This window comes from Oncorhynchus clarkii, chromosome 29 (genome assembly GCF_045791955.1).
Source record: "Oncorhynchus clarkii lewisi isolate Uvic-CL-2024 chromosome 29, UVic_Ocla_1.0, whole genome shotgun sequence".
In the NCBI taxonomy this organism is placed as follows: Eukaryota; Metazoa; Chordata; class Actinopteri; order Salmoniformes; family Salmonidae; genus Oncorhynchus; species Oncorhynchus clarkii.
Window position 1 is genome coordinate 1,852,557 of NC_092175.1, and position 21,604 is coordinate 1,874,160.

At 40.9% G+C, this 21,604-nt stretch overlaps 1 protein-coding gene across 2 annotated transcripts; it reads right to left on the reverse strand.

Moving 5' to 3' along the window:
* Positions 1–11,703: 11,703 nt before the first annotated feature.
* On the reverse strand, positions 11,704–21,418 carry LOC139388385 (LIM/homeobox protein Lhx2-like). Of its 2 annotated transcripts, none has more exons than XM_071135018.1 (6): positions 21,236–21,418; positions 20,036–20,238; positions 19,102–19,484; positions 16,155–16,164; positions 14,100–14,289; positions 11,704–11,949 (listed from the first exon to the last, which is right to left on the reverse strand). In XM_071135018.1, exons 1-6 carry the CDS (start codon positions 21,416–21,418, stop codon positions 11,704–11,706), a joined length of 1,215 nt encoding a protein of 404 aa, XP_070991119.1. The 2 variants fall into 2 exon arrangements, with proteins under 2 accessions (XP_070991119.1, XP_070991118.1); XM_071135017.1 differs by having other exon boundaries at positions 11,704–12,000.
* Between the last annotated feature and the right edge of the window lie 186 nt (positions 21,419–21,604).

The window sequence follows — 21,604 nt, forward strand, 5'->3', positions numbered from 1 at the left end:
TCCTGGGCCAGACTACACTCAATCATATGACCCACTGAAGAGATGAGTCTTCAGTAAAGACTTAAAGGTTGAGACCGAGTTTGCGTCTCTGACATGGGTAGGCAGACCGTTCCATAAAAATGGAGCTCTATAGGAGAAAGCCCTGCCTCCAGCTGTTTGCTTAAAAATTCTAGGGACAATTAGGAGGCCTGCGTCTTGTGACCGTAGCGTACGTGTAGGTATGTACGGCAGGACCAAATCAGAGAGATAGGTAGGAGCAAGCCCATGTAATGCTTTGTAGGTTAGCAGTAAAACCTTGAAATCAGCCCTTGCTTTGACAGGAAGCCAGTGTAGAGAGGCTAGCACTGGAGTAATATGATAAATTTTTTTGGTTCTAGTCAGGATTCTAGCAGCCGTATTTAGCACTAACTGAAGTTTATTTAGTGCTTTATCCGGGTAGCAGGAAAGTAGAGCATTGCAGTAGTCTAACCTGGAAGTGACAAAAGCATGGATTAATTTTTCTGCATCATTTTTGGACAGAAAGTTTCTGATTTTTGCAATGTTACGTAGATGGAAAAAAGCTGTCCTTGAAATGGTCTTGATATGTTCTTCAAAAGAGAGATCAGGGTCCAGAGTAACGCCGAGGTCCTTCACAGTTTTATTTGAGACGACTGTACAACCATTAAGATTAATTGTCAGATTCAACAGAAGATCTCTTTGTTTCTTGGAACCTAGAACAAGCATCTCTGTTTTGTCCGAGTTTAAAGTTTGAAAGTTTGCAGCCATCCACTTCCTTATGTCTGAAACACATTCTTCTAGCAAGGGCAATTTTGGGGCTTCACCATGTTTAATTGAAATGTACAGATGTGTGTCATCCGCATAGCAGTGAAAGTTAACATTATGTTTTCGAATGACATCCCCAAGAGGTAAAATATATAGTGAAAACAATAGTGGTCCTAAAACGGAACCTTGAGGAACACCGAAATTTACAGTTGATTTGTCAGAGGACAAACCATTCACAGAGACAAACTGATATCTTTCCGACAGATAAGATCTAAACCAGGCCAGAACTTGTCCGTGTATTCAATGTTCTTACACCTGATTGAGCTGCAGTGCTCAACTATGCGTTGTTTTAATTGTCTTTTTGTTTGTCATATGTAGGCTTTCCCACATGAGCAGGTGATGAGATAGATTACTCCCTTGGTCTTGCAGGCGGCAGTGGTTAGAGTGTTGGGCTAGTAACCGAAAGGTTGCAAGTTCAAATCCCCAAGCTGACAAGGTACAAATCTGTCGTTCTGCCCCTGAACAGGCAGTTAACCCACTGTTCCTAGGCCGTCATTGAAAATAAGAATTTGTTCTTAACTGACTTGCCTAGTTAAATAAAGGTAAAATAAAAAAAAATGCCTTGTCTATTGCTGTTTTGGTTAGTGATTATTGTCTTATTTCACTGTAGAGCCCCCAGGCCAGCCCAACATGCCCTTTTGTCCCACCCCCCACACATGCGGTGACCTCACCTGGATTAACTGGTGCCTCTAGAGACAAAACCTCATTGTCACTCAATGTCTAGGTTTACCTCCACTGTACCCACATTCTACCATACCCTTGTCTGTACATTATGCCTTGAATCAATTCTTCAACGCCCAGAAAAACCACACCCTTCTACTCTGTTCCGAACGCACTAAACGACCAGTTCTTATGGCCATAACCTTATACTACAAAGGGAGGCTTACTGTATATCCTATCTAAAAACATTGACCCCTAGTGGTCTGAATAATGACTTTGATCTCAGGACTTTCTTATGAACAATTCTCTCTTTTATGAACAAGCCTTATGAATTGATATATTCCTTATATCAGCTTATCAGCGTACACCCAATATGTTCCCTCTGTTTTGATGATGCTTATTATGCATTATGTTTGAACCAAAAGATTACTTGTAACAATTTTTTTTATGAAATAGGAAACAATTAAATATGTGAAATTGAAATAAAGAATAATGTATGTTGATGCTAATATTTACAATATTCAACTATGTTTCCATATGATAACAATAGCCAGGTATATTCAATTATGTTTCCATATGATAACAATAGCCTAGTATATTCAATATGCCAAAAACAATTGTTTTTTAACAGTTTCACTCAATTCATTCCAATTAACTTAATAATAATTATGACACACCCCTCACTATTATCATTGGTTGCACTAATTGCACTCTTTGTCTACATAACCCGGTTCAAGCATTCATGACATTACCATGAAGAAGGCACAGTGATGCCGAAAACATTGGTGATTTACCCCATAAATTTATATATATATGTATATAGTTTATATATGTAGTGTGACTCTCCTTACTTTTATAGCTGATAGCTAATAGTCAGCACCTCTACATAAAATAATTTCCTCTGTTTTTATTTTTACGTGGTCTGCCACTGCGAGGACAATCAGCTGTCCATCCTGTCTCCCTGTAGCGCTGTCTTAGGCGTCTCACAGTACTGACATTGCAATATATTGCCCTGGCCACATCTGCAGTCCTTATGCCTCCTTGCAGCATGCCTAAGGCATGTTCACGCAGATGAGCAGGGACCCTGAGCATCTTTCTTTTGGTGTTTTTCAGAGTCATTAGAAAGGCCTCTTTAGTGTCCTAAGTTTTCATAACTGTGACCTTAATTGCTTTTCCACAAAGAACCGCCATGCCATCTTTGTCACGCCCTGACCTAAGAAAGCTTTAAATGTCTCTATTTTGGTTTGGTCAGGGTGTGATTTGGGTGGGCATTCTATGTTCATTTTCTATGTTTTGTATTTCTTTGTGTTTGGCCGGGTGTGGTTCTCAATCAGAGGCAGCTGTCTATCGTTGTCTCTGATTGAGAATCATACTTAGGCAGCTTTTTCCCACCTGTGTTTTGTGGGTAGTTGTTTTCTGTTTTGTGAACTGTTTCGTTTTTTGTTCCATTTTGTTATTTTGTCTCAGTGTTCAGTTTAAATAAATTATCATGAACACGTACCACGCTGCGCTTTGGTACACTCCTTCATACAACGACAAGCGTTACAGAACTACCCGCCACCAAAGGACCAAGCAGCGTGGTCAGAGGTACGAGACAACCTGGGAGGAGGTGGTCAGTCGACCCAGGGAGAGTGCCAGAAACCGCCTGGGAGTCAATGAAACAGTGCATAGAAGGACGAACACGGCTGGCAAGGAAGCCCGAGAGGCAGCCCCAAAAATGTTTTGGGGGGTGGCACACGGGGAGTGTGGCAGAGTCAGGTTGGTTTTGATGTTAAGGTAGACATGTTTAAGTTTTTTAGAAACATCCGTTTAAGGGAATACTTTAGCTCCCCTAATTCTGACACTTCTATTGAACCAGTAGGTTGCTCTCCTGCACATACTCCGACTCCTTTTAGAAGCAAGAGGTATTTTATACCTCCAGCCAATCGCAATCACTCTATCGAGACATATTGCAGACTTGTGGAAAATGATGTTGGACTTCTCCTTAAGAATAAACAGGGATCCAAATCTTTCCATAATTTACCCAAGAATGAAAAACAAGCTTTGCTTGATTTACAATCTGATACGTCAGTCCTTATTCGTCCCGCTGATAAGGGTGGGTCGGCTGTACTCATGGATAGGACAGCTTATGTACATGAGTGTCATAGACAGCTGCTTGACAACACCTTTTACAAAACTCAGAAGTGACCCCACTTCCCAATTTCAGAATACGATCTTGTCTGCCCTAGATGGGTATTCAAGTTCTGGTCAGATAACCAAAAAAGAACATGCTTTTTTGGCTATTCAACACCCTAAAATTGCCACTTTCTATACTTTGCCGAAATTACACAAGAATGTTACACAACCTCCAGGGTGCCCTATTGTAGCGGGCATTGATGCAGTAACGGCCCCTCTATCTACTTTTGTTGACTTTTTTATTAGACCACTCGCAGAACAGCTCCCCTCCTTTGTAAAGGACACCAGCAGTATGATCTCTATCATTGAATCTCTTGATCCTCTCCCCGAGAATACTTTGTTAGTTACTTTTGATGTTGAGTCATTATACACTAATATTCCACACGAGGGCGGTATTGAAGCTATGGAACATTTTCTTCTGCAACGTGACCCTAATGAACTACCTTCCAGTGCATGCATTGTAACATTGGCTGAAATAGTACTCACGCATAACTATTTCATGTTTCTAAATGATTTCTTTATTCAGACTAAAGGTACTGCTATGGAATCCCCCATGGCTCCTAACTATGCTAATTTGTATGTGGGTTACATGGAGAAACAGTCCATTTTCAAACCTCAAATGTTTTCTTGCCTAACATTATTTGGAAACGGTATGTTGATGATATTTTTGTTCTATGGAGGGGTGATGCAAAACAGCTCCAGGCGTTCCATGCTTTTCTTAACTCCTGTTCTGATCATCTGAGATTTACTATGCAATCTGATACACGTCAAATCAGTTTTCTTGATCTTCTGATCTTGTGTGAAGATAATGTTCTATACACTGATCTTTACAGGAAGCCTAGTGATCGTAACAGTTTGTTGAGGGCTGATAGTTGTCACCCGCTTCCCTTGAAAAATAGTTTGCCCTACAGCCAATTCTGTCGAATCAAAAGAATTTGCAAAAAACAGTCCGATTTCGACAGAAATATGGCTGAGACGCAAAGAAAGTTCAAGGAGAGGGGCTACAAGAATGATCAGATTAATATTGCCATTGAGAAAATTCAAAACAAAACGAGACATTACCTTTTTCAAGGTCAGTCTCGCAAAAAGACTCATTCTTGCATTCTAACTACCCGCTATTCAAAGTGCTCTGAACAAATTAAGGGAATTGTTCACAAACATTGGCACATCCTAAAATCCGATGATAGTCTCGGTAGTGAGTTTTCGGGACCTTCCCTTGGTCGTATTCTCGCGGGGCAGAAATGTCAGAGACCAATTGGTAAACTCTGATTTACCACCCCAAGATATTCCTGAACAACGTCTATTTGCGCCCCTACTGGATGGAAATTACAAATGTAATGGCTGTGCTCAATGCAATGGCACTTATAAATGTAGATCCTTCAAACACCCACAAACAGGGAAATCGATCCCAATAAAAGGTGTTATTACGTGCTCCACGAAGGCAGTTATTTATCTTATAACTTGTCCTTGTGGTAAAAATTATGTGGGTAAAACAAAGAGCGAATTAAAAGTACGTATCTCAGAGCATCGTAGCACCATTAGGTGTAAAAACTTTACTTATCCAGTTGCGGCCCACTTCTTGGAGGCAGGCCACTCGATTTCGTCTCTGCGTTATATTGGCATTGAACATGTCACCCTCCCTAGGAGAGGGGGTGACCTTGATCATTTATTGTAAAAACGAGAGGCTGCCTGAATCTTTAATTTAAAGACCCTTGCGCCCTTCGGTCTTAACGTAGACTTTGATCTGAAGCCATTCTTGTGATTATTGTGACTTTGCCATTGTTATTGTTTGTAAACTTGTATAGTCAAATTAATCTATGATCGTATGCTATCCATTTGTTTGTATGTTCAGTAATGATCCATGGCAAGAAGCCTCCAGTGACGATCCATGGCAAGAAGCCTCCAGTGATGATCCATGGCAAGAAGCCTCCAGTGATGATCCATGGCACGAAGCCCCCAGTGATGATCCATGGCAAGAAGCCTCCAGTGGTGAGACATGGCACGAAGCCTCCAGCGACGTTCTCCAGTGCGAAGCCTCGAGCAACGACGGCCTCCAGTCCAGAGCCTCCAGCAACAACGGCCTCCAGTCCGGAGCCTCCAGCAACGACGGCCTCCAGTCCGGAGCCTCCAGCAACGACGGCCTCCAGTCCGGAGCCTCCAGCAACGACGGCCTCCAGTCCGGAGCCTCCAGCAACGACGGCCTCCAGTCCGGAGCCTCCAGCAACGACGGCCTCCAGTCCGGAGCCTCCAGCAACGACGGCCCCCAGTCCGGAGCCTCCAGTAACGACGGTCTCCAGTCCGGAGCCTCCAGCAACGACGGCCTCCAGTCCGGAGCCTCCAGCAACGACGGCCTCCAGTCCGGAGCCTCCAGCAACGACGGCCCCCAGACCGGAGCCTCCAGCAACGACGGCCCCCAGTCCGGAGCCTCCAGCAACGACGGCCCCCAGTCCGGAGCCTCCAGCAACGACGGCCCCCAGTCCGGAGCCTCCAGCAACGACGGCCCCCAGTCCGGAGCCTCCAGCAACGACGGCCCCCAGTCCGGAGCCTCCAGCAACGACGGCCCCCAGTCCGGAGCCTCCAGCAACGACGGCCCCCAGTCCGGAGCCTCCAGCAACGACGGCCCCCAGTCCGGAGCCTCCAGCAACGACGGCCCCCAGTCCGGAGCCTCCAGCAACGACGGCCCCCAGTCCGGAGCCTCCAGCAACGACGGCCCCCAGTCCGGAGCCTCCAGCAACGACGGCCCCCAGTCCGGGGCCCGCAACGAGGGTGCCCAGTCTGGGGCACGCTACGAGGGTCCCCAGTCCAGTCCAGGGTCGGGGGCGAGGGTCCCCGCACCAGATGCGCCACCAAAGTGGGCCAAGCCAGAGGTGGAGTGGGGTCTACGTCCCGCACCAGAGCCGCCACCGCGGATAGATGCCCACTAAGACCCTCCCCTATAGGTGCAGGTTTGGGGGGGGGGGGTACTGTCACACCCTGACCTTAGAAAGCTTTTTATGTCTCTATTTTGGTTTGGTCAGGGTGTGATTCGGTTGGGCATTCTATGTTAATTTTCTATGTTTTGTATTTCTTTGTGTTTGGCCGGGTGTGGTTCTCAATCAGAGGCAGCTGTCTATCGTTGTCTCTGATTGAGAATCATACTTAGGCAGCTTTTTCCCAACTGTGTTTTGTGGGTAGTTTTGTGAACTGTTTCGTTTTGTTCCATTTTGTTATTTTGTCTCAGTGTTCAGTTTAGATAAATTATCATGAACACATACGCGCTGCGCTTTGGTCCACTTCTTCTTCAAACAACGACGAGCGTTACAACCTTCCTGTTCAAGTGAGCACAGGACAACAAGGTGAGTCCAAAAAGGCCTCGTATGCTGCTGCATAAATGATACAATATGCCAGGGAGATATGTATACTGTAGCTAAGAGAGTAATGCTAAGTGTATGTTGTGTAGTAAGCTGTTACTATCCCATGTGCTTCACCCTAATAATTTGGTCTATTTTCCCCTCTTAAATTAGCCTAATGTTTTGACTTGGTGGTGCAAATGTAGCCTATAACCTGTTTTAGAGAAATGTCTTTATCAAAAATTGTAAGAACTTTCATTATCTGATTTTACGCCCCCTTTATTTATCCTATGGTTCTGACTTGGTGTAAAGGGAGAACACGGTAATAATGACCCAGGTTCTGAATTCTGTCGCTGTACATTTCAAATGTGATGAAAAAATGGTTATACTGACTACGTTTGTCCTAGCTCGCTCATTAAGCCATTTTGCCACAACTTTGGAAGTAGGCTTGGGGTCATTGTCCATTTGGAAGAGGTTAGTAACTGTCAATCTGCCAGAAGAGCTTGGTGGCCGTATGTGAGAATATTATGATCTCTCTGTACAAAATTAAAGATAAACATGAAAAAAGTCACTAAATAGCCAAGACAGGTTGGAACTGTTAAAATGTCGCCCTTCTCCATCAACGCCATCTTACATTTTAGCTTGCCAGGTATAGTAGAACCAATAGTCCCAAAAAACAGGACCATTAGGAATTTCCTCCCATAATATTAGAACTTCTTAATAGACCCTAGATAAGTAAAATTGCATGTATTCTTATTATTATGATTATTATTATTGTGATTAATATATTGTGGTACATTAGCAATTACCTGTACTTTTGACCTTTTGCTGTTTACCATACCTCAACTGTAAGTCAGGCGCAGGAGAGCAGAACTGGGTAATAACCGGAGCAGTTTAATATGCAAAACCAACGGCACCCAGAACAACAAAATATGAGTAAAAAATAACCTGTCGCGAACCAGTCAGTGCACAAACACTTTACAACAAACAATTCCACACACAGACAAGGGGAAAAGCAGAGGGTTAAATACACGACAAGTAATGAGGGAATGTAAATCAGGTGTGTGGGAAAACAAGACAAAACAAATGGAAAATGAAAGGTTGATCAGCGATGGCTGGAAGACCGGTGACGTCGAACGCCGCCCGAACAAGGAGAGGAACCGACTTCAGCGGAAGTCGTGACAAACTGTTAACTTCCTTTCTTTTTAAAAAATTTTTTTGAAAAGCTTGACTGTTAAAGTTTCAGTTTATTTATTTTACAAAAGTTATTTGAATATGTTTTCAAGAGAACATTTTTCAGACAACATGGTTTGGATGATGCTGGTGCCATGTGAAAATGTAACACATATTGCTCGTGCACATGCATCGTGTGTGTGCACGCACGGGTGTGTGTGGTCGTGTGTGTGCATACGTACAGTTGAAGTCGGAAGTTTACATACACCTTAGCCAAATACATTTAAACTCAGTTTTTCACAATTCCTGACATTTAATCCTAGTAAAAATTCCCTGTCTTAGGTCAGTTAGGATCACCACTTTATTTTAAGAATGTGAAATGTCAGAATAATAGTAAAGAGAATGATTTATTTCAGCTTTTATTTCTTTCATCACATTCCCTGGGTCAGAAGTTTTACATACACTCAATTAGTATTTGGTAGAATTTGCCTTTTAAACAATTTACTTGGGTCAAACATTTCAGGTAGCCTTCCACAAGCTTCCCACAATGAGTTGGGTGAATTTTGGCCCATTCCTACTGACAGAGCTAGTGTAATGGAGTCAGGTTTGTAGGCCTCCTTGCTCGCACACGCTTTTTCAGTTCTGCCCACAAATTTTGCATGGGATTGAGGTCAGGACTTTGTGATGGCCACTCCAATACCTTGACATTGTTGTCCTTAAGCCATTTCGCCACAACTTTTGAAGTAAGCTTGGGGTCATTGTCCATTTGGATGTCTTATTTTTCGACCAAGCTTTAACTGGTGTCTTGAGCTGTTGCTTCAATATATATCCACATCATTTTCCTACCTCATGATGCCATCTATTTTGTGAAGTGCACCAGTCCCTCCTGCAGCAAAGCACCCCCATAACATGCTGCCACCCCCGTGCTTCACGGTTGGGATGGTGTTCTTCGGCTTGCAAGCCTCCCCCGTTTTCCTCCAAACATAACGATGGTCATCATGGCCAAACAGTTCTATTTTTGTTTCATCAGACCAGAGGACATTTCTCCCAAAAGTACAATCTTTGTCCCCATGTGCAGTTGCAAACCGTAGTTTGGCTTTTTTTATGGCAGTTTTGGAGCGGTGGCTTCTTCCTTGCTGAGCAGCCTTTCAGGTTATGTCGATATAAGACTTGTTTTTCTGTGGATATAGATACTTTTGTACCTGTTTCCTCCAACATCTTCACAAGGACCTTGGCGGCTGTTCTAGGATTGATCAGCACTTTTCGCACCAAAGTACATTCATCTCTAGGAGACAGAAAGCGTCAACTTCCTGAGTGGTATGACAGCTGCGTGGTCCCATGGTGTTTATACTTGTGTGCTATTGTTTGTACAGATGAACGTGGTATCTTCAGGCATTTGGAAATTGCTCCAAAGGATGAACCTTGGGAGCAAGGTCTACAGTTTGTTTTCTGAGGTCTTGGCTGATTTCTTTTGATTTTCCCATGATGTCAAGCAAAGAGGCACTGAGTTTGAAGGTAGGCCTTGAAATACATCCACGGGTACACCTCCAATTATGTCAGAAGCTTCTAAAGTCATGACATCATTTTCTGGAATTTTCCAAGCTGTTTAAAGGCACAGTCAACTTAGTATATGTAAACTTCTGACCCAATGGAATTGTGATACAGTGAAATAATCTGTCTGTAAACAATTGTTGAAAAAACAACTTGTGTCATGTCATGCACAAAGTAGATGTCCTAACCGACTTGCCAAAACTATAGTTTGTTAACAAGACATTTGTGGAGTGGTTGAAAAACAAGTTTTAATGACTCCAACCTAAGTGTGGGTAAACTTCCGACTTCAACTGTACATGTGTGCGTTTGTCATGTGATAATTTCCTATAGGTAGTAACTTTTTAAAAAACAACAGAGACCAGGTCAAGTTTTGCTCACCATTTTACATTTTGAAATAAATGAATGCTTAATTACATCAAAAGGGGGAAACTGCACAAGAATGGGAGGACAAACAAAGAGAAGACTGTGGTTAAAGGGATGATGAATCCCAAACAGCAGTTGTCCATGTACACAAGTGTAAAGAAAGTAAGAGCACCCTCCTCATGAGTGAAGGTAATCACAGTCAAAAGGAAGGCAGCTTGATTCTCCATGTCAGAAACCCTTATAGTCCTACCAGCTTTCAGGGTAATGTTCCGTAGGCACCAAGTGGAAGAAAACAGTTTGAAACAAGGAAGTACTATCTGAATTTGTCCAATAAGAAACACTCGTTTACGTTTTCCATTACAAAATTTGTTGCTACTGTACGGTCCTAATGAGCAGGACCCAGGTAAAGTTGGTTTATTTGCCAACTTCACAAATCCCTGATTAGTTTCTCTGTGCCAACACCAATATTCAGGCAGGTCCCCACAAGGAACCGTTTTGTAGGGACAATTCCAAATAAGTATTTAGAAGTGGTGTCTTGGATTTAATTTTGATTGCTGGTACCATTGTTGGATGCTCCCATACAGCATCTAAGTTTTAAATAGATTTATTTTGTGTTAAATTCCTACATGTATGGACTTTTAGAATTTCAAAATGTGATACCACGCAAACAGAGCCATAACCTTGGTATCTACCTCTAAATCAGAGTGCTGGTTTTCAGAAACAAGAACATAGAAAGACATTTAGACTGAGGTAAGTATGGTGTGTGTGTGTGCATGACTGCCGTGTGGAAGTGCATCTGGTACACAAGTTCTGGTACACAAGCGCTGAAACAAACTACAAATGTAGTGATGAATGTGACTATTCAAATAGCCAGACATTATTCCACAATCTAAATCCATATGTTTCTCCTATCAATTCATAATCCAAAGAGTGTGATGCTCAAAAAGCACTAGATATGTTGTAGATATGTTTTTGCTTAAAATGTGTTACTGAGATATTAAGTGGTGACTGCAAATAGAATCAATGCAATTCCATCAGCAATGAGTCAGATATCAATATATATTATATCTCATTTCTGTGTATGACAGTTTATTGTTACAAAATATTAAAGCAAAGTCTGAGTAAAGGATAGTGACCATGATATCTTCATATTAACTGTATCAGTTTAATTCTAATTCTCATCTATGCCCTATGTATCAATATACATGTTCTTGTTGACATCAGACCCTTACTCTGTACAGACTGAATTGTAAAGTAGATCCGCTTTGTTGGCCATGTCTTAAGCAAATGCAGTTGTCAGTGGGGCAACCGTCCTTTTAACAAAATCTTTTAAGAAATATGCCACCTAGATGAGACATTTATCAGATCAGGGATTCCTCCGTGTGATTAAAATGTATAAGGCACGCTAGAGTCTTCCGGATAACCTTGCTACAGTACTTTGCATCTGCATTTTACACTCCCCAATGCTTTTCCCTTTTTCTTTTACAAATCCCTCCCTAGAAACAGAATGGTCAGGATGGAGTGACAGGGTGGAAACCTAAGGTCCAGGGGAATATCATTTATATAAGTGACTCCCTCTTGAGTGAGCTGGTGGATGGGTTTATGGGCGGATCGGGTGGGGTGGGTGACATCAGAAAAGGCTGGTAAGGGTGGTCTGGGAAGGGCTCACACTCATGGAGTCATGTAGGTCCATGCCCCCCGGCACGGCGGTCAGTACAGGGTTAGCCGATGTCATAGAGGGGCTGGTCATGTCCGTGAGGGTGGTATGGGTACTGGAAGGGCTCATTGAGGAGTTGGACAGTTCGGAGGGGGGGCCTGAAGGCGAACCCCCTGATAGAGTGGACCCATCCAACAGCTTGTCCAGTCCTGTGCTCTCCTGACGTAGAATGTTCCGTCGAAACTTGGCCCGGGCGTTTTGGAACCAAACCTTCACAGAAAGAGAAAAGGGAGAAAAAAAGCTCAATAGATAGTGTAAGTGTGGTGAACTGAAGCCTGGGCGTGTTTTTGAATTCCCATATCGAATGCTAAACAGTTGGTATGATAACTCGGTGACACTTTCTTAAAAAACAAAACAAATAGGTCATGACTTAGATCAAGGGATATCTATACTGACTGTGTGAGGACTAAATGTTTTGACTCTTGTGAAAATTATGTTCAACGGGATGGAAATAGGTGGGTCATTTCAATTTACAATTTGTTTGGGATAATCATAACACTTGAGCAACTATACTAATCAAAAACTTCCCTGATAGATTTCTCTGGCATTTTGCACTATTATTAAGTTCATTATTACCAGATACAAAGAATGGAATTTCAAATATTGTCACTATTTACTACTACTACATGTAAAACAACTGAGGGAGTTGTTGAAATACTGAGTACATAGCCACACAAATACATGCTTCTACAAGGGCTGCAGGTACCATCATCAATGTACAACACTTGACAATAACCTCACAAGCATAAACCACTGTTTCCATTTGCCACACAGTCAAGTACTATTGTACAGGGCCTAGTATCCCAAGAGCTTTCATAGTTTGTGTAACATTAAAGATGCACTATACAGAAATCGCTTCACCATTTCCTGGTTGATAAAATTCTAATTGTTCATCTAATTTCAGTTTATGTGAAAAAACAAAAGTATAGTGTAGAGAATCATTGTGCCATCTAAACCGCTGTGAAATATATTTTCTATAACCACAAACATAGTATTTTCAGCTGTTCTAGGCTGGTGTTCAAAACCCAAAGTCAGACGCAAATTAAACTTAAGAACGGGAAGCATAGAAATAGCCCACAGAACAGATCTACTGCTTCTTACACTTGCTTTCAATGAGAATGAGAATGACAGATCTATAACTGACATTTTTATGTAAATTTGGCCGGGTCTCCCAAAAATGTACATGTTGCAGCTTTAAATTAATAATTTTTGTAGATCCTACAGTCATTTGCATCGTTAGCATCCAAGCTGTTTCCCAAAAGGAACATTGTTACTCTAAACTAATTCCTTTATTGTTACACCGATTAATCACTTTCCCTCTGTGTGAATGCTGAGTGTTAGTAGTTAAAGGGATAGTTCACCCAAACTACAAAATCACTTTGTTTCCTTACCCTGTAAGCAGTCTATGGGCAAGTTATAACAGCACTCCATGCTTTGGTTTTGTTTAACTGGACATTGTTTCCAAATACTAACTTTGCTGAGATACACAATCCATTTTAGATACTTAAGGATCAATGGGACATGAAGTGCAAAAAAATGCTAATATAGTGACTTGCATTGGATTGTAATAATGTAATAAAAAAGTAAAATGGTATATTTAATTTATTTATTTTGCACTAAACCGAAACATACAGATATCCAGAGCAAAAAATGATGATTTGCAGTATTTGTAAATGGTGAAATGCGATGCAGATTTCACTTACCAAATGAGCATCAGTGCCAGTATTCGTCTCAGAGTAGGACTGCTGGTCTAGGATCAGGTCCCCCCCATCCATATAATCTTATTCATTATTATCTAAAAGTACAAACTTATCCTACTCTGAGACACTTTTTTAATATGAGCCCAGAAGTGGACTATATACAATAACATACAGGTAACTGCCAAAATAAAGGAAACACCAGCATAAAGTGTTTTAACAGGGCGTTGGGCCACCACAAGCCAGACCAGCTTCAATGCACCTTGGCATAGATTCTACAAGTGTCTGGAACTCTATTGAAGGGATGCGACATCATTCTTCCACGAAATTCCATCATTTGGTGTTTTGTCGATGGTGGTGGAAAACGCTGTCTGAGGCACCGCTCCAGAATCTCACATAAGTGTTCAATTGGGTTTAGAGCTGATGACTGAGTTGCCAATGGCATATGGATTACATTGGTTTGATGAGCATGAGAACTTTCAGTGACACTCGTGCCCTGTGGATGGGGGCATTGTCATCCTATGGGGGCATAGGCATGGTAGCCACTATTTTGGCAGTTACCTTTACCTGTGTGTAAGTAATTGTCTTTATGAAGGGAATCTTCTTTCTCACCTGCAGCACGCGTTTGGAGAGACCCGTCTTCTGGGCCAGCTGTTTCAGGTCTTTGGCGTCTGGATTATGGTTGATGGCAAAGTAGGACTTCATGGTCCTTAGTTGGTGGTGTTTGAAGGAGGTGCGCATGCGCTTGGACTTGGAGCTGGAAGAGTAGTGGGAGTCACGGTCCAGGTGGTCCCCATCCTCACTGCAACTTAATGCTGGAAGGGAGGGACAACACACACAGGTTCGTTTCTGGTTAAGATATGACACAATACTTTGGTGACCATTTTCATGGAATTTAGTTTATGGTTACGATCATGTCATCATTGGGATTACGTATTCAGACTATTCCAATGTGTTTTGTTGCCGTTGTGAACGCTATGGCAGACAGACCGCGTGTCTTATTTGTTGACAGGAAAGCTCATGACGGACTGGACTTTACAAGGTTGTGGTTAATGGAGGCTAAATGGATACATTCATCAAAGTGAAATATTTTTGAGTCTTGTGAGATTAAAATGCCAAATGAAAATGTTAGTCAAAATGAGCAAATTATGCATTAAAGGGGTAATTTTACAGAGCAATCATTGCACTAGAATATTTTCTTTCCAGCTAATCAGATTATATTATTATCATTATTACTATTATTGGAAACAGTACAGTTATCTATATCTATAAACTATTGTGCTAATTTCAATGAATTCATAATGACAACTTTTGTATCAAATTGAATCAAGCAAGAGCACAACCTATATGTTTACATTCTGGAGTTTACAGCATGGGCAAAACTGCCTGCAAAACACCTACAACACATCTGACAATCTACAAGTACTCTGGAAGCTCTAAATTAGAAAGCATGTTAGTTGCAAAACTGAATACAAAAAGAATCAATGTGATCACTCCTAAAATACCCACAACACTGAGTGAAAATGCCTAAATAAATCAATAAAATGTGAACCCACAAGATTGACTGGACACAACAAATACCTTACCTTAAGTGTTCTTATTACTTTGTAAGTAGTGCAGTGTTAAAAGTATTGCATTTGCTCATTATTGGAACACACTTTTTCCCTTTTTTCTTCTGTAAGTACAGTAAGTATTGTATTTACTAGAATAATTACTCTAAAGTGTTACTAATAATTCCTTAAACGGGGACATCAAAGTCATATCAAAATATTCAAGTGAGTAAAAAAAATGTGAAATGTCAATTGCATGTCAAACTTTTGCCAATAGTTAAGGAATTCACCACACTGTGAACAGAAAGGCACTGGAGCGACGAACAGCCCTTGCTGTCTCTGCCTGGCTGGTTGCACTCTCTCCACTGGGATTCTCTGCCTCTAACCCTATTACGGGGGCTGAGTCACTGGCTTACTGGTGCTCTTCCATGCTGTCCCCAGGAGGAGTGTGTCACGAGTGGGTTGAGTCATTGACGTGATCATCCTGTCTGGGTTGGTGCCCCCCCCTGTGTTGTGCCTTGGCCGAGATCTTTGTGGGCTATACTCAGCCAGGTCTCTGGGTAGTAAGTTGGTGGTTTGAAGATATCCCTCTAGTGGTATGGGGGCTGTGCTTTGGCAAAGTGGGTGGGGTTATATCCTGCCTGGTTGGCCCTGTCCGGGGGTATCATCGGCCGGGGCCACGGTGTCTCCCAACCCCTCCTGTCTCAGCCTATAGTATTTTTGCTGTAGTAGTTTGTGTCGGGGGGCTAGGGTCAGTCTGTTATATCTGGAGTATTTCTCCTGTCTTATCCGGTGTCCTGTGTGAATGTAAGTATGCTCCCTCTAATTCTCTCTCTCTCTCCCTCTCCCTCCTCTCCCAGAGGACCTGAGCCCTGGGACCTTGCCTCAGGACTACCATGCCTGATGACTCCTTGCCGTCCCCAGTCCACCTGGCCGTGCTGCTGCTCCAGTTTCAACTGTTCTGCCTGCGTCTATGGAACCCTGGCTTGTTCACCGGACGTGCTACCTTGTCCCGGACCTGCTGTTTTAGAATCTCTTTCTCTACCGCACTTGCTGTCTCTAACTCTGATTGCTCGGCTATGAAAGGCCAAATGACATTTACTCCTGAGTTGCTGACCTGTTGCACCCTCTACAACCATTATTATTATTTGACGCTGCTGGTCACCTATGAATGTTTGAACATCTTGGCCCTGTACTGTTATAATCTCAACCCGGCACAGCCAGAAGAGGACTGGCCACCCCTCAGAGCCTGGTTCCTCTCTAGGTCTCTTCCTAGGTTCCTGCCTTTCTAGGGAGTTTTTCCTTACCACCGTGCTTCTACATCTGCATTGCTTGCTGTTTGGGGTTTTAGGCTGGGTTTCTGTATAGCACTTTGTGACATTGGCTGATGTGTATATAGGATTTTATAAATACATTTGATTAATTGCAGAATATATTATATTGTATATATATTATATTGTATTATTGTATTATATTGTATATATATTATATTGTATTATATATTATATTATATTGTATTATATTGTATATATATTATATTGTATTATATTGTATATATATTATATTGTATATATATTATATTGTATTATATTGTATATATATTATATTGTATTATATTGTATATATATTATATTGTATATATATTATATTGTATTATATTGTATTATATTGTATATATATTATATTGTATTATATTGTATATATATTATATTGTATTATATTGTATATATATTATATTGTATTATATTGTATATATATTATATTGTATTATATTGTATTATATTGTATTATATTGTATATATATTATATTGTATTATATTGTATATATATTATATTGTATTATATTGTATATATATTATATTGTATTATATTGTATATATATTATATTGTATATATATTATATTGTATATATATTATATTGTATTATATTGTATATATATTATATTGTATTATATTGTGTATATATATTATATTTTCACAGTGTCATGCAGTGCAGTCAGGGTTTGATAGAAAATCCAGATGATAGTGAAAGGAATGTCAACAAATGCCCTCAGGTGGAAGCAAAGCTCCAAAACAGAAAGGTAGAAAGAAAGAAAAGGCAACATGATGCCTTATTCAATATTGTATAACACTGCAGGCTATAATTTAATTCGAATTTCATTAGTTATGAGATTTTGGAAAAGTGGGTAAAAGTTATCTTGGACAATGCAAAATATTATGCAAAGAAAGATAGGTATAAGCCTATATACAGTATTAGTTGGTTTAAGATTGAAGTCCTTGTTTTATTTTATGCAATTAGGCTTTCTTCTTTTATATGTTGGCTATTTTAGATTTGGAGGGAAACTGTGCAATTAATCCTGCCCATTTGTATAACCATTTACCAGACAACCCTGTCAAAAAAAGTAAGTTGTTTATGAAATAGTTCTTGACAATAAAGTATAAATATTGTAATTACATTTGCATGCTCATAGTTATTGAAGCACACTCAGAACGGTACATTTCTAAATGTTTATGAAACGAAAATCCAAATTCTCGTTCCCCAAAGCAGAATGCAGAGAACCTAATCTTTTAACTATTATCCCTACCATTCATGTTTACCTCACGTGCTTACTAAAGCGTTCTGCCATTCGCCTTTCTTATTCAAATCACCATATGCCACCACAAAATGGAGCTATAGCGACCTGGAATTGTGTCATTAAATCCTCTACTCTCGAAAAACCGACAGGCTTATACAATCTGGCTCTATCCTTATTGGGCCTATCCTTGCCTACTCCTACTCATATTATTATCGGAATGATAATATGCCTATAACAAGTATAAACATTGCTTATTAATGCCTAATCATAATACCAAGACGTCAAAGTAATCTAGTGGGGGTTTTTTTCGCACAAAAGTAACACACACCAAGAGCTTCTCGCTCAAGTCGGTCCTTTATTTATGACGGAATAACATATTCCTGGCGGCGGGAGACTTTCTCTCAATCTCACAGGGGAGAGTTTTATTCAGGATTCTACACGGGTTCTCCCATGTTTTACAAGCAATCCAACATTGATTTCCCGACCCAAAAATGTTTTTTTTGTTTTGTTTTTTTTTACCCGAAAACCAAACAAACTGCGAGACTCCAAGTGAAGTGGGACTGGGGAAAAATTCGATCATCTCTCTCGCTCATCTTCTTTGAAGTCCTAGCCCCCATCTGAACTATTTTCCACTTGTCTGCTTCTGTCGTCTTCTAAAAAATATTTAAGTTTTGAGATAGGTTTTACAAGACTAAATTGACTGTGTATGAGCTTGCAAATGAAATGTTCAGTGGGAAAAGTGAAACACTTAAAAAAAAGAATGAAATGGAGTGTTTCAAGAGATGTTATTACGCAATCGTCTCTCTGTAGCCTATAATGGGACATGCAGAAGGACATGGAGAATTGGGTAGACCTTCAGAAGCAGGTTCTCCTTGAATGCGTTAGTTAGTAGTCTGTGCATGTTCATCTTGCATATTTCTCTTAGGATATGTTATCTAAATATATTAGATTGGAAGTGGATCAAGCGCTCCCATTCCACAAATCATCAGAGGCCTCAATTGAACGTCTCACTTTTCCCTCACATCTTTGAGCAAACATTAAATCTTGTTAAAATTACGCTATCTCAGAAAGGTGAATTATTCAATAAATCAACATATACATATCGATCCGTTTTAAAACACGTCAGGCCTAGTCTGCGCACAAACACGTCCAAAGCAGAAAATATTTTGGATTATAAAAAATAAGTAACCATTTAGTTTATCAAACTGATTAACTTTGTTTAAAAATGACAAAAAGGCCATTCTATGTTTCCCAAAACGGTGCAGACAAAATAGGCCTGTCGAAATAAGGGCAGATTTTCAAACCAAAATATTTTAAATTAGTCCAACGATCCACTATTTTGCGCGTTATCTTTCATTCCAACAGAGATATCACACATACTGTGAAATAAAATAGGTCCTACAATTGTGAGATTTTCTTTTCGTGGCACTTTCTGTAGATTTAAATGACCATAATCATTCATGGCTAACCGGTACATACTCGTCCTACCTGCGTTGTAAGCCGCCACATCTGCTCCAGGCCCGGGACTTTTCCTTTTCCTCGGCCTTCCTTTCTGCACGGTTCGGGAGCCGTTGTAGTAGGTCTGCCCCAGCGAGTTTCCCGCGCTGCCTGCGCAAAGTCCTTTGCCCGAGTCTACATCCCCCGAGTGATTGAAATGCGCTTGATATTCCCCTTGTATGAGTGTCTCAAAGTGGAGCCGGCAGTACACAAGACTGTCCCGCATACCGAAGTGGTCTCCGGTCGTGAGCATTTTGTTGCAGCTTGTACAGGTGAAACAGTTCAAGTGATAGACCAAGTCCCTCGCCCGCATGACCATCTCCGACGCCGAGATCCCGAGATGGCAACGGGCGCACCTCTGCACGGAAAACCTCCTGCTTGGGAGAAGAGAGCGGATGACACAAACACGTACAGAATATAGATTCAATCCAGGGTCAACAAACTTTAGTTTGTGCACATTCCGACGAAGAACGTTGATGTAAAGTTGTCAATACAGGCATATTCATTATCACGCGTAAAAGGCTAAATGCCTTCAGATCTTCATGTTTTTTTTTGTTTCATTCTTGTCCTTTTGCCACTTAAAAATATGATGTTTTGGTTTAGACTAAGTAGAGCATCAAAAACAAGAATAGGTCTACCAGAGATATGGAATAGTAGCATATTGGCTAATGTGTTGTAATTTGTAAAGAATGTATGGCCTGCGTGGATAACAAGCTACCGTGTTTTGGGGAGGATTAGCCTACCAATGGTTTTGGGGAAGATTAGCCTACCAATGGAGTAGCAGTAGCTGGGGAGTTGAAGTGTTTGTAATAAATAGCCTAGATAGAATACTAGCTGTAGGCCTAGGCCTAATTGGATATCTCTCGTTTATATGCTTGCTTGGCCAGTTGTTGTTGTTATAGCTGTAGCCTTGTATCATGGTTACCTGTAGTAATCTTCTTTGCAATAGATGCTGCCGTCTTTACTGAAACAGGTAAGTTCGGACTCGAGGTTGAGTTTGCACTCGCAGCACTTGAGACAGCGCATGTGCCACTGTTTGTCAACCGCAAGCAAGTAGTAGCGGTCAGATATCTTCCCCCCGCAGCCCGCGCATAAGGCCACACGGTCGCTGTTGATAGACCTCATACCCTGAAGAGGGAAAGGGAAATCAGTTTTATGTTTACAATAAGAACACGTTCGATAGTATGCCACCAAGAGATGTCAAGGCCAATACCGTATAACAGTGAATATTTTGCGCACACATGTTCCATACCTGTTCACGTGAAACACTCAATATTATCATCAATTAACGAATCTTGTTGACAACCAAAATATTGCAAAACATATTTGATTAGGTCTAATTAACGAATAAAAAAATCATCACAGATTAAGCATTATAATTCTAATATTTCTGTGAAATAAACGTATTTTCCTTTGGATGTGTTATATTTCAATTGGAGAGTTGAATGGACATGAGCATGTCCAACTTTAAGACGTGTTTTAGTGGACAATCGACGTGAGCTAGGCCTATTGAACAACGACTAGTTTGTTTTTGCAACAAATGAGAAGCCTGTTTATGTTTCACAAGTTAGGCCTATATGTTTCGTGCCTTGCTGCGTTCCCCTTATCAATGACAGCGATTGCCTATATCCTGCTATAGCAATAGGCCTAGATAACATACCTAAATAGGCTATCAAAGTGATCAAGATGATCTGTTAGAAATAATTATTGGGTTGTGAATGAACATGCACGGGCTTAAAACGGACAAACAGACATACCATGCAGTGTAAAATCAAATGTTTTGAGGTTTTACTGTATATATCTGTTTTGTTATCTAAGTGGGCCTATGTAGTCTACATGCATCTGAAAGGAAACTTCGTGAATAAAATTCTAAAGTTATTGTAACATCTTGTTTCGTAGGAATACGAAATAGTAGCCAGTAGCCCATGAATAATTACACTTTACGCACACATGGTTAGCAAATGTGAACGCTAACATGCAAGCAATGCACTGCTTTCTAGCTTATAAATAAATATATTTTAATCGCAGTTTACTTTCTGACAGTAGTCCCTCGAAATTAACGCTTTATTTGTGCTTCCACATGTCTGAACAGCACAGGTCCTTCTTTAATAGAGCATTTACCCACCGTCTCGGTTTCTCCCATGTCTATAGCCGAACTGATGGCGGTAGAATCGCCCTTCGCCCTCCGGCCCATCTCGTAGATAACCCCCTGCATCTCTCCTCCGAGCAGCCCGTGGAAGAGCATCGTGGAGGCTGGAGAGCTACACTTGCAAGCGTCTCCCTCAGATCTGCAAGCCAAAACTTCCATGAGACGCAAATCTCGCCCATGCATTTAAAGTGAATGGCTCCCATCTATTGGTTTAGGAAGTCAAAAAATCCAAGCCAATAAAGATGGTACGCTACGAAAAACAAATTTTCCTTTCCAACACTGTGATTTTGATTCGTATTCAAATATAGGCCTTTAATTTCAGACATGAATATAGTAAATATTACG

Excerpts from the sequence above, each read along its gene's own strand:
- LOC139388385 (XM_071135017.1), bottom strand. The coding sequence starts at position 21,418 with ATGGAAGTTTTGGCTTGCAGATCTGAGGGAGACGCTTGCAAGTGTAGC. Across the intron at positions 20,239-21,235 it reads ACATGGGAGAAACCGAGACG|GGTATGAGGTCTATCAACAG; the intron begins GTGGGTAAATGC and ends TTCCCTCTTCAG. Across the intron at positions 19,485-20,035 it reads TGCAAAGAAGATTACTACAG|GAGGTTTTCCGTGCAGAGGT; the intron begins GTAACCATGATA and ends TCTCCCAAGCAG.